Source organism: Artibeus jamaicensis, unplaced genomic scaffold, assembly GCF_021234435.1.
Source record: "Artibeus jamaicensis isolate MK-2021 breed Jamaican fruit bat unplaced genomic scaffold, CSHL_Jam_final contig_585, whole genome shotgun sequence".
NCBI lineage: Eukaryota > Metazoa > Chordata > Mammalia > Chiroptera > Phyllostomidae > Artibeus > Artibeus jamaicensis.
The window spans coordinates 3,938,308-3,951,123 of NW_026521894.1; the positions used below are offsets into that span (position 1 = coordinate 3,938,308).

Here is a 12,816-nt window from a genome sequence, read left to right on the forward strand (position 1 = left end):
GGAAATAAGGAAAAGGAAATGGTGGACCGGAAGTGGGAATCAGCGGGCATCCACTGCACATGCGCACACTTGCTGGAGGTCGTGAGCACCCCGAGGACAATGGCGGATATGGGTGAAGCGGACCAAGCCGAGTTGCAGCGCCTGGTGGCTGCCGAACAGCAGAAGGCGCAGTTCACTGCACAGGTATGGGGCCAGGGACCAGGGTGAAGAGATGATAGGGGTCAGCTACAGGTCCCAGCACCCACGAAGCTCCGTACGCTGGCGTCTCAGGTCACTCTAGGTCCCCCTGGTAGGCCTGGTTCCCCTCGCAAAAGAAACGGGTCGTGGCACTCCTGCCACTGGTGCTTAGTGCTCGTTAAGCAAACCCATGGTAGGGGAAACAGAAGATGTAAAGCAAAAAAAAAATGCGACGCAAAGGCCCAGGGGCCTAGTTTGGCAGCGAGGGTCGATATTCAAATATCTAGGTTCTAACTTAATTCTGTTACTCACGGGCCATATGCCCCTGGACGAGACGCTTGTTCAGAATGCGTCTTGGTTTGGCAGTCGCCCGTTGCCTCACTGTACTGTGAGGTTCAAATGCGATAATGTATTTGAAAACGCTAGAGTGGTAGAATTTTTTTGGAAAAGAATGGAAGGGCTCTGAAGTAGGAAGTCTAGACTATTGGTTTACAACAAGAGTTTTGGAGTCCTTTCGGCATGGGTGGAATCCTGGCAAGGCCCCTTATTAGCTGCATTACTTAGGGCTAATTACTTAACCACACCTTTTAAACGAAGCTAACAAGTCATCTTTTAGGCCTATGGAAAGGGTGACTGAGTGCTTGGTGCCAGCCTGTCAATAATCAACCGTTGGAAAATGGCTTTTTCTCTTCCCACCCGACTCCCAAGTGGTTAGAAATCTTTGGCTCCTTGAACTTTAGCAAGATGTTATACATTTCCTGTGCCTGCATGTGCACATTTTCCCTGGAGAGTGGATCCATAAGCTTCATTGGATTCTCAGATGTGTTCATGACTCCCAAAATGTTAAAAACTTAAGAATTACCCTTTAATAAGGGATAGGTTTAGAATGATTTGAGCGCAGTGGTTTGGGGGAATTAATTGGTAACATACCTTCCTAACTTAAAATGGTGCTCATTTGGGAATACAAAACAAGGCATCCTGCCTGAAAACTTACATTCTGATTGAGGACATGACACAATTAGAAAATAATAGACAGTGGCCTTCAAAGAGGTAAGAATCTGAACTGTTTGATGATGGGTAAAATCTTTACAGAAGGCATTTCCTAAAAGGAGTATAAATCAAATCTTAAAAACCAGTATGAGTTAGTAGGGGTTAAATAAGGGATGAGTGCCTTGAGTGGCTCACAGAAATTGATGCATTAAGCAAGTACAGAGATGCCTTGCTGAAAAGCATTTTTTAATTACTAAAGAAGAGAAAAAGAGAAAAGGGGGTGGTAAAAGGATTGTTGCAATGTAGGAATGAGGATCTGGACTTTATTGGAGACAGATTAGGAAGTTAGGAAAGATGAGAGCCATGGTTTGTTGATTGAAAGGATGGATGCGTTAGTCAGGTGGCAGAAAATTAAAATGGGAAAAAGAAAATTGGCAGTTGGGCCTATGTACAGACCCAATGGTTAACTATTTTTCTTTTCTCTTAGGTACATCACTTCATGGAGCTCTGCTGGGACAAATGTGTGGATAAGCCAGGAAATCGCCTTGACTCTCGCACTGAAAATTGTCTCTCCAGCTGTGTGGATCGCTTCATTGACACTACTCTTGCCATCACCAATCGGTTTGCCCAGATTGTACAGAAAGGAGGGCAGTAGGCCATTCCCCTGGAGAATGATGGAAGCAGCAAAGGACTTAAGCAGACTGAAGGGCCAGTGGGGGCAAATTGTCAACCCACTGTCAGGTCAACTTTAGGCTAATACCAGCCAAGCCTGTTGGTGCTAAAAAGTAACAGATCAAATGTTCAAAAGTGAAATTTATTTAGAATTCACAATTCCCTATTGTATCACAAAAGTTATTCAATAAATGTGAATTCCCCAACTTTTTTTAAAATCTCATTTTAGGACTTAATATCTCTGATCAGCAGGAACACTAGAAATGAATATGTTCCAAGGCTGGTAGTGCAAGTGGAAGATCACTGGTTTCTGAAGAGTCACCGTAGGCCACATTTAAGGGGCTGGAAAAACCATCAAAGCCCTACCCTAAGGCACAGAAGAAAATTTAGGGTTGAGAAATGTGAAGAAAACAGCTTTATTGCTTATATATGACCAAGAAAAGGTAAACATAACAAAAAACAAAACAGGCAAGATGTGTATTTGTTGGAAAAGAGGCCTGATACTATGGGAGGAGGGAAGGTCAACTCAACTTCCTGGAGATACCTTGTTCTACTGGCCCATCCTCCTGAATCTGTGCTTAGAACCAGTACTTTTATAGTACAGAAATATTGCTCAAAACAAAAAAAAACCAACCACACCACGAACGGTCCCTCCAACAAAGATTCACTTGCTCCAAGAAAAAAAAATTGCTTTCAAGGTTAAGAGGTAGTAATTATAGACTGTTCTTCCCTCCTTGGGCCCCTACTGATCCCAAAGGTAAAAATGTATACCACTGAACATTGACAATTGAGTACCAAAGTATTAATAATTAAAATAAATATCCCCAAAGGTAGCACCTGCTTATTACTGGGATAGGGAACCTCTGGCCAACCATGTACTTTTATGTCTAAACATTTTATTGGAAATCTCTGTAAAGAGAACAAACTTAGCAGTTAAACTATAAAATCTTACTACCATGGAAGGTTGTCGAAATTCTATTGCTGGTGTCTTACACTGTCATGTCACCATGGAGTATATTTGTGTATTGACATAGGGTTGAAAGGAAGGCTAGGAAGGTTAATTTACCCACTCCAGACCTCATAACCAAGAGTTGAGTTTTCGGGCTTTTTACTCTACTCACAAAGTGACAACCAAGAAAAATGTCACTTGATCTTCTGCCATAATGAAAAAAATCTGTGTTCTGTCAGCCACCTTTCAGTGTTTTGGTTTCTTATGAATTAACATAGCAGGAATTATAGTATGTAGCAAAGGGAAATAATATGCCTCTGCTTGGTGCTTTAATCCAAAGGCAGGATGGAAAGTAACTATGTCCCTGAGAAATACATTTCAGATTTGATTCAACCTAGTTTCAGGGAAAATCTAATTATTAATAGATTTAGAAATGAGTAAGGAAGACAACATTTAAATGGTGGAGCAGCCCTGAAGCCTGTTCAGAGCACTGTTAGCATAACTAATTCTTAGTTTTTTAGCATTTGTTGAGTTACCTAAAAGAATTTTTGAAACCAAGTCCATTTAGGCAATATACAGCAATGGAACTAGAAAACCATTTACTATCCAATTACCATGTTTATGGACATATTGAGAATAGCCATAGTCCCTGTCCAGCAGGCAAATTTGACAGAAAACCCTAGTTTCTTCTAATAGCTTTCTATAGATGTTATGAAGGGAAAGTGTTCTTATGCTCATTTCCCCATTGAATAAATGACCATATACATGGGGCCAAAATACAGAAAGATCAAAGCACCAAAACTAAGATAATGTCAACTGGCACCTGCTATATAAACCAAACGAGGGCCACATGATGTTCCCTTATACATCGTGCACAGCACAGGTTCCAGTCCATCTCTTGATCCCAGCCCTTGATTTCCCCAAACTCCACATTCTAATTGGTGTACCCAGGTCATTATTGGATTTCACTTTCTGGGTCCTTTAACTTGCTGTATATGTACTCTATACCTAATGTAATTAACTGCAAAAAATAATCTCTTCAAGAAACCTTCATAACAAAATACCAGATTCCCTATTAACCATAAGGATCAAGTTTAACAGGCCAAAATAGAAGAGAAGTCTGTCAAAATGTATATAAATGGCACAGGACTGCTCTGACCTCAGGCCCTGTGCTGAGTAACAGAGTCACTGGCAAAGCCCCAAGGTGCAAGAGTTGTAAATATCGGAGTCACATGGAAACTGAAGAATGTTTCTCATTTAGTCATCTTCTGAGCTCTCAGCAGACCTCTCATCTGTAGCCACTTTCCAATTTGTGCGTTTGTTTGTCCTCTCCTGTTTTTCATTGCTAACTACAGGGATATTGACTTTATCTCTCTTTCTCCTTTTGGTTTTTTTAGTGTCTCTTTCCTCACTTTCCTCAGAACTGCTGGATGCGCAATCACCTGACTGAGAAGTGTCACTTTCTGCCTCTAAAACTAAAGTAGGTTTTTTGAGAGACTTTTTCCTTGATTTTTTCTTACGCTTATGTGGTTGTTTCTTGGTACTAGAAGCCCCAGTTTCTTCTGAGAACTCATTTGAGGAATCTGCTATTATATCTGTCGCTTCCTTTTTGCTTTTCTTCTGTTTTTTGCGTGACTTTTTTTTCTGCTTTTTTTTGTGAGATTTCTTTGACTTCTTGTGTTTGTGAGACTCGTGGGTAGATGATTTCACCTGGGGAGATCTTTTTTTTCCATTGGTAATATCTTGCTGATCACTAGTAATAAAAAAGAAAAACTGCTTTACTATAGAAAACAAAGTATACTAATATTTTAATATTCTGCACTCTAGATAGGAAGTTGGAATAAATGTAAATTTTAAAACAGCTTTGACATAGGGTTACTATAAATTTAACCACTCTGAGTTTTTGTTTCATCTTTAAGATGATCATAAAATTTCTAATCTGTAAAACAACACTAAAACCATTAAATATCATTGGACTCAGAAAAAAAAAAAGGATATTGAGCAGATTGGCTTACCACTACTATCAACAACACTAGGCATTATCCAAAAGAATTTTTATGCCAATCTGATAAGAAGAAAGCTATTTTGTTTAAAATTCTTTTTAAATTAAAGAATCCTTAATATGAAATAATTCTCATCCGCCATACTGAACTACTGTATGGGACATTATATATGAAAAACTACGTGCTATAGATGTGTCAAACATCAATCAGGGAAAGGCAAAATACCCATCACCTTCCATCTAAATTGCCTATTATTTCTTGGTTACATTTTTAATGGAAAATGTTACATGCTTTGTAAAAACTAGGCACTCCATTTACAGTTCAGACTTTGTATTAAGCTTGGTTTCTAACTTTTTTCCCCACTGCACCTATTTGTCTTACCTGTCTGTTTCAAATTCTTCAGGGTATAATTCTTTATAACCACTGTGACCCCATCTGTAAGATGACATTTTATCACACATATTGTTAAAGCAATGCATGTTTTGGAAAATTAAATTAGACAGACTTTGGAGTACATGCACACACAGAACAAAGAAAACAGATATGGTAGAGCCAACCCCACATTACAGCTCAGTAACTTAGTTGGCTACATTTTTCTGTAGTACACACTATTATTTCAGACACACAAGATTCCTTTTCTAATTTGTAAGAGAACTTATCATTCTCTTCCTTAAGAAACAGAAGCCAGTCTTATAATCTGCTCTTTAGCTAGGAAGTACTTCAAAATCACTTCATAATTCTGTCTATACTGGTACAGTTTTAAAATAGTAACTATTGAGTATAATTCAAATACCGTAAAATTCACCCTTTTAAAGTGTACAATCAGTGGCTCTTAGTATATTCAGTGATGTGCAACCATCACCACTATCTAATTTCAGAACATTTCCATCACCCCAAAAAGAAACTCAATCTATTAGCAGTCACTCTCCATTCCTCTTCCTCCTGCGGCTTGCGGCAACCACTAATCTACTTTCTGTCTCCATAGATTTGCCCATTCTGGATATAGCATATAAACAGAATCATATAGTAAGTGGCCTTTTCTGTCTGGCTTTTTTCATCTACCAGAATATTTTCAAGGTTCATCCATGTTTGGAGTATGTTATCAGTGCTTTATTCCTTTTACTGCCAGATGACATTATATTTGGTTGGCCAAAATGTTCATTTGTTTTTTTCTGTAAGATGGCTCCAGTAGTGCTTAGTTATTTTTAACTTCATTTGAAACAATTATGTTAGACTATATTGTGACAGCTGTCATATCAGCGTGCATTTTTTAAAAATTATTAAAATTGGTTAATTTTTATGTAGCCATTTTAATATTGAAGATGGAAGATACTCAATATTTTCAGCATATTATGCTTTATTCTTTCAAAAAAAGTAAAAACACAATTATTAACAACCACACCTAAAAACAAAAATAGAAACAAACTAAGCAAATAACAGGAACAGAACCACAGAAATGGAGATCACATGGAGGGTTATCAACAGGGGAGTGTATATGTGGGGGGATATACAGAGAATAAATAGCATAGATGGTAGGTAGAAAATAGACAAGGGGAGGGTAAGAACAGTATGGGAAAAGTAGAAGAAGCCAAAGAACTTATATGTATGACATATGGACATGAACTAAAGGGGGGGAATGTGAGTGGGAGGGGGAAAGGGGGACAACTGTAATAGCATAATCAATAAAATATATTTTTAAAAAAGTAAAAACAATTTGTGCAGTATATGGAGAAGGTACTGTGACTCACTGAATGTGTCAAAAGTGGTTTGCGAAGTTTCTTGGTAGTACTGACATTTTGGCCACATAGACTTTGCTGTGGAACTGTCTTATGCATTGGAAGATGTTTAGCAGCACCCCTGGCCTCTATCCAGTAGAAGCCAATAATAGGGTATAGCCAACATACTCAAAACATCCAAATCAATAAAGTTATTGGTGAAAATGAAAAATGTGACTTTACAGAAAAAACCATATGGACTTTTTGGCCAACCCAGTATTACCACTTAGTATACCGCATTTGTTTATCCATTCATCAGCTAATAGACATTTGGGTTTCCACTTTTTTGGCCATAATGAATAATTATGCTGTGAACATTTGTATACAAGTTTTTGTAGAAATAATTGATTTTTTAAAGTATACATTCTCAGGCCAATATCATTAATGGTCACAAGAATTTAGTCACAAACCTGTCTGGCATGTTAGCTTCATAATCATATAACTTCTTGTTCCAGGATTTAGCCTTAAGAAAATCGTCTTCCAGTGCCCCAGAAATTTCATTCCTTGGCCTCCAATTGTCTCTTTGACTTTCTTCATCAAAACCATCACTACGCATTCGGCTATATGAGGAAACAGAAGAACTTTCATATTTGAAGCAACCTGTGAGGTTACTTTATGGAACATCATGCACAAAACTTACTGAACAAGCTAAGAGGGAAAGTATCAGGAAAACAACCTGATACTTTTTTTTTAAATCATGATTTAAAAGACATGACCTGTTCCTCTCTGTAAGTTCATACAGTCACCAAGTGAAAATCTGACCATTGTTATCCATCCTATTGCAGAATATAAATGAAACAACTTCTGGACTGTGGCACACTGTAGCTCACTCATTAATTCTCAACTAGGAGGGTATGCAAAGTGGGAAGCAGAACACAATCACGGGTGGGGACATTTCAAACTACCTCAGAGATTCTAAATATACTCCCTTCTTGTTAACCAGAAACTTGCTGTAATGACGTCCTAGTAACAATGGGATAAGGGCCTAACCCAGAGGTGTCAAACTCATTTTCACCGGGGGCCACATCAGCCTCATGGTTGCCTTCAAAGGGCCTAATGTAGTACACTTGGGTTGTGGGTTTGGTCCCTGGTCAGGGCACATACAAGAGGCAACCAATCAATTCTCTCTTATACCCATGTTTCTCTCCTCTTTCCCTCCCTTCCACTTTCTTTAAAAGTAAATAAAAATCTTTATAAAAAAACAAGTTAAAGGATTTTTACGTACCTGGTACTATTGTAATGGGAATATAACGCAAATGAGAGTATCAGAATCTCTGTTCCTAAAGAGATTATGTTTAGCCCTGGCTGGTGTGGCTCGGTGTACGGAGCACCAGCCTGCGAACCAAAAGGTCGCTGGTTGATTCCCCCTCAGGGCACATGAGCTGGGTTGAAGGCCAGGTCCCCAGCTGGGGGCATGCAAGAGGCAAGGAATCCATGTATCTCTCCCTCTCTTTCTTCCTCCCTTCCCCTTTCTAAAAATAAAGAAATAAAACCTTTTAAAAAAAGAGATTATGTTTGAAGACTTATTCAGCATGAGAGGCATTATAGTCCACTCAAAAAGAATAACATTTTGTTCCTGGAAGTGCTACTTGGAATTAAATGACCAACACAAAACAAATCATTATCTTCTAACAAATCATTAGAAGTAATTCTAAATTCTCAAAAAAAAAAACACCTTCAGAGAAAAACAGACTGAAAAGATACTTATGTTGTGACTCTGCTTTCTTTACCATGGAAACCCTGCATACTGTCTTTTCTAAAACCATTTGCACATATCCAGTCACACTCCAAAGTGCACATATTCTGCAGGCACACTCATTCTTTTTAAATATCCTACTAGTAACCATTTCCCTGGGTGACTTTAGAAATCTGATTATTTTTAGTCATTTTTCATACATACAGCTGAACACTAACAGGCATATGAGGCCCAACAGATGTTCCTAACAGACATTCCTATACTGCTACAAGTAAGACAACTAAGCCAGCATAATTCATATTTACACTAAAATTAATAAGGTAATGTGAAAGGCTATGTGATTTGGCAAAAATAGTGAGTAGGTAGGGTAGGAAAACGGGGAGGGAGGGAGGGAGGGAGGGAGGGAAGGAAGGAAGGAAGGAAGGAAGGAAGGAAGGAAGGAAGGAAGGAAGGAAGGAAGGAAGGAAGGAAGGAAGGAGAAAGGAATGGAAAGGAAAAGGAATGGAAAGGAAAAGGAAAAGGAATGGAAAGGAAAAGGGGAAAGAAGGAAAGAAAAGGAGCTGAGAGAGACTGAAAAACTAACAGAAGAATGGAGTAAATGATCAGCTAAGTGACCATAAGATACAAATAGAAAATCTAAGGTTAAAAGCCATCAGGTATAATCAGAGTCCACAGAATACTCAATGTTTACAGTTGTTCGAGGTAGACACTTAAAATTCTTGATTGCAAGTAAGTACAAAGAATGGAACCATATACATCATAGCCACTATCTTTATGCTTGGGTCTAGGTTTGTGAAAGAAGGAAGCTTAAGGACTCTCAGAACTGAATTCATATATCTTTAGCATACCAAAATGTTTTTAAACAAAAGTTGATGATTCTGAATAAGATGAAAATGATTTTGGTTCTCACAGCTCCGATCTCACCTTGAACTGCTAGGTAACATTTTCCTTTTGGTTCCCCGGTAAGCATCTTCCATCTGTTTCTCCAGTTCTCTTATTTTCCACATATCTGATTCCTCCTGAATCTACATTTTTTTAATAGGGAAGAAATTAAAATAAGTTACTAAAAATAACACTTTACATAACAAAAAAGCAACTAAAAATATAGTGTGCTCTACTTATTGGATTTTAGATTGGGCTATGATCAAGAACCTGAGAAACTGCCCTAGCTGGTATGGCTCAGTAGATTGAGTGTCAGCCTGCAAACCAAAGAGTCTCCAGTTCAATTCCCAGTCAGGGCACATGCCTGGGTTGCAGGCCAGGTCCCCAGCAGGAGTTGCATGAGAGGCAACCACACAAGGTACATTTCTGTCTCCCATCTCCTTTCTCTAAAAATAAATAATAAAATCTTAAAAAAAAAATGACTTGAGAAACTAATTCTGGCTTCTCTAATATGATTAAACAATCCAATGCAGTAAATCTCAAATATGAAGAATTCTGCAGCAATAGAACTTTTTAACCCCTGCATAGACACACAACTTTATCAATTTTGCAATTATACTATAATTATCAAAATGATAATTCCTTATGTTTTTAAAATGCTTTGTGATTTAAACTGTATCATCTCAATCAAACCTGAAGCAATATTATGAGGAAAGCCAAGCAGATACCATTATTATACTTTACTGAGAAGAAACAAAAGCTCAGAAGTTTTACCAAAGTCAAAAGGCTTACTTAGTAAGGACAGGTCTTTAAACTTTTCAGGCTAAGTTTCTTTTCACAACATTATACTTTTTATTGAAAACAAAGCAAAACAAAATAAAACGTAAGAATTGCTAGAGAATTTTCAGAAAAGATTACAAATTACCAAAAAACAAGAATATGTTTTATTTCTAAGTCCTCCTATAATATTGTGTTAAATCTATGCTAGATTTATCTTTTTTAGCCACCACTTTCAAACCTAAGCTCATCATTCAACTAGGGGTGGTTTAATGCAACTATCAGAGGCTGATATTTTGTACACTTATAAAATATCAGATGATATAACAGTATACCATTTATGATCAAACTAGAGTTGTACAGTTCACGAAAGAAAACTAAACAAGGGTCCTTGGCCCTGTTTTCATTATATGTATTCTCTTAGGTGACCTCATCTACTCTCATGACCTTTTGAGTATATCAATTAAACCCCAACCTCTATATCTAGCCTCAATATTTCTCCTTTCCTCCAAGTTTGAATCTCCAACTGTCTGGACATGCTATAAGCACCTCACTATCAACATGTTCAAATCCAAATTAATTACATTTCAAATCATACTTGTCTCTTTTCTTATGTTCCCTATCTCAATAAATAGCATCATCCAGCCATCATTTACCCAGCCACACACGAAGTTTTATGCTTGATTCCATAATTATCACCATCATCCAATCAGTCACTCAGTTCTTTTGATTCTGCCTCCTAAATTCCTTTTTCATCCCTGCTTTCATGTGAACCCCCCTCAACATCTCTCACCTGGAACATTGCAACTGCCTCCTAATTAGTCTCTCCACAGTTTCATCCTACTTGATCTATCCCCTACCCAGATGAAAAATCATCTTCTAAAATTACAATCAAGTCACAATTGGCTTAAAAATATTTGATAGTTTATTTATCACCTAGAGGAAGAAAATCTAATCTCCAAGCATCATAATCCACTCAGCCCTTATCTTCTATCGCTATACCCTACATTCCTTATATTCTGGATGCACACAATTTCTTAACATGCCCCAAGTGCTTCATGCATTTTCTTATTGCCAGTACGTGATTTTCTCTCTGTTCATCAACTAGTTCAGATATCAGCGCCTCAAATACCGCCCATTCTCTGAAGCCTTTCCTAACTCCCCAGGCAGATTTCATTATTCCCTTAGTGCACTAAAACATATCTCTATTACAGTAATTATCAAACTATACTGTAATTACCTATTTCATTCATCTTGTATCACCCAACAGTGACAAAATAATGTTTGGCACACTGTAAGCCCTCACTTAGTACTGAGAAATAACTAGGTTGCACCTCTCACCTTATTGTGAGCATCAGTGTGTCGGATGACATTCCTTAGGAGGACTTTTCCCAGTGGAACCCGGGACATTCTTCAATCTGAAATGAATCAATAAATAACATTTAAAAATAATTCCTTTTATTACCTTATCTTTTATTATAATGTTATTTAACAAGGCATGAGGTAAGGGAAAGATCACTTAAAATTCATGGGTCCTGAGTAATAGTTTTTTCTTCACCATTAAAAGGGAAAATGCCAGCCCTGGCTGGTGTAGCTCAGTAGACTGAGCATGGGCCTGTGAACCAAAGTATAGTGGTTCCATTCCCAGTCAGGGCACATGCCCGGGTTGTAGGCCAGTTCCCAGCAGAGAATGCTTAAGAGGCAACCATACATTGATATTTCTCTCTCTCTCTTCTTCCCTTCTCCTCTAAAGATAAATAAATAAAATCTTTAAAAAAATTTTTAAAAAGGGAAAATGCCTGACCACAGAAAAGTGAAAGTAAAAGGATAGTGTACATTAGAGTTCTTTGAAGTGACATTATTTTATTTACTCCTCAAAATTATTCTAAGTTTTATATAAGGCAAGTGTTTTCATTCCTAGCTAGTAGATAAAATTCCCTTAAAGCCATTGTGCCAGGCCAAAGGGTCCAAGACAAACACGGTTCAGATTAAAAATCAACTCTCGAATCCTAATTACTGTGCGATGAAGCAAATATCTGGATTTGAGAGTGTCCGGGACGACAAATATCAACAGTAACAAAAACTGACCCCTAAGGTCATCAAATACAGAAATACCCTAAATTTCTCCACTCAAGGGAATTTTATTTTCTATTCTGTATAGAAACTTCCAAAAAACATAACAGGGCTATTCATGTGTGTTGCTAGCAGGGGCTTTGTGCAATCACCCCACCGCTCACTCACCCCTCGATCCTGAGGAAATCAGGCATCTTGTTACTGTGAGACGAAGAACCACTCCATTACAAGATCTCCTCCGACCCAGGAAGCCAAGGAGTCAGTGCTCAAAGGCAGCTCTGCAGCTTCACCCGAGTCCTTCGTGAAAACGCAGCCTTCCCACCGGTTATTCTGCCCTCACCCGTGCCCCAGGCCACCGCTGCCTTTCCCTCAGCCCAGACCCACCCGCAAGATATCCGTCGGGACTGAAGCCGGAGGCTGCGCCGGCAAGGAGTCCGGAAGCCCGGGTTGGCAAGGGCATTCCCGGCTCAGGCTCCTCTGGGACGGACCCCGCGATTAAGTTTCGTTCCCAATGGGACGCTTTGGACGGGTACGGCCGTCGCCTGGGCCCCAAGAGTATCTAAAGTGCCTGAAGGGGGGGCTGAGGCTTCCAAGTGGAACACAGAGAAAATACCCCCATCTCTGTCACCGGAACCCCTGCCCCCCAGCGGCCAAGAAGCACTCCGTAGCCTTCCCTCCAAACACCCTCCCCACAGAAACGCACACAAACACACCCATACCGTGCACCGCAGCCTCGCGTGGCGGAGGTGGGGGCAGGAAGCGGTCTAGGAGAAAGGGGGGCACGCTTCCGTTTCAGGCCGGAAGTCGTGCTGCTGAGAAATT

At 39.0% G+C, this 12,816-nt stretch overlaps 2 protein-coding genes across 6 annotated transcripts; one reads left to right on the plus strand and one right to left on the minus strand.

The window, feature by feature from the left end:
* The first annotated feature begins 51 nt into the window (after positions 1-51).
* TIMM8B (translocase of inner mitochondrial membrane 8 homolog B) lies at positions 52-2,045 on the plus strand. The gene is made up of 2 exons (XM_037154996.2): positions 52-183; positions 1,655-2,045. Exons 1-2 carry the CDS (start codon positions 100-102, stop codon positions 1,820-1,822), a joined length of 252 nt encoding a protein of 83 aa, XP_037010891.1. The 5' UTR covers positions 52-99; the 3' UTR covers positions 1,823-2,045.
* Positions 2,046-2,231: 186 nt separating this feature from the next.
* On the minus strand, positions 2,232-12,800 carry NKAPD1 (NKAP domain containing 1). Of its 5 annotated transcripts, none has more exons than XM_037154990.2 (7): positions 12,714-12,779; positions 12,163-12,195; positions 11,263-11,339; positions 9,187-9,287; positions 6,977-7,126; positions 5,173-5,226; positions 2,232-4,541 (listed from the first exon to the last, which is right to left on the minus strand). In XM_037154990.2, exons 3-7 carry the CDS (start codon positions 11,329-11,331, stop codon positions 4,046-4,048), a joined length of 870 nt encoding a protein of 289 aa, XP_037010885.1. In that variant the 5' UTR covers positions 11,332-11,339; positions 12,163-12,195; positions 12,714-12,779; the 3' UTR covers positions 2,232-4,045. The 5 variants fall into 5 exon arrangements, with proteins under 5 accessions (XP_037010885.1, XP_037010884.1, XP_053526370.1 ...); XM_037154989.2 differs by having other exon boundaries at positions 12,163-12,291; positions 12,714-12,753; XM_053670395.1 differs by having other exon boundaries at positions 12,163-12,278; positions 12,714-12,748.
* Between the last annotated feature and the right edge of the window lie 16 nt (positions 12,801-12,816).

What these genes read in the sequence shown, in the direction of transcription:
- TIMM8B (XM_037154996.2), top strand. Translation starts at nt 100, where the DNA reads ATGGCGGATATGGGTGAAGCGGACCAAGCCGAGTTGCAGCGCCTGGTG. An exon ending in AGGCGCAGTTCACTGCACAG is followed by an intron (nt 184 to 1,654) that starts GTATGGGGCCAG and finishes CTTTTCTCTTAG; the next exon opens with GTACATCACTTCATGGAGCT.
- NKAPD1 (XM_037154991.2), bottom strand. Translation starts at nt 11,331, where the DNA reads ATGTCCCGGGTTCCACTGGGAAAAGTCCTCCTAAGGAATGTCATCCGA. An exon ending in ACACTGATGCTCACAATAAG is followed by an intron (nt 9,288 to 11,262) that starts GTGAGAGGTGCA and finishes AAAAAAATGTAG; the next exon opens with ATTCAGGAGGAATCAGATAT. An exon ending in ATGTTACCTAGCAGTTCAAG is followed by an intron (nt 7,127 to 9,186) that starts GTGAGATCGGAG and finishes TTCCTCATATAG; the next exon opens with CCGAATGCGTAGTGATGGTT.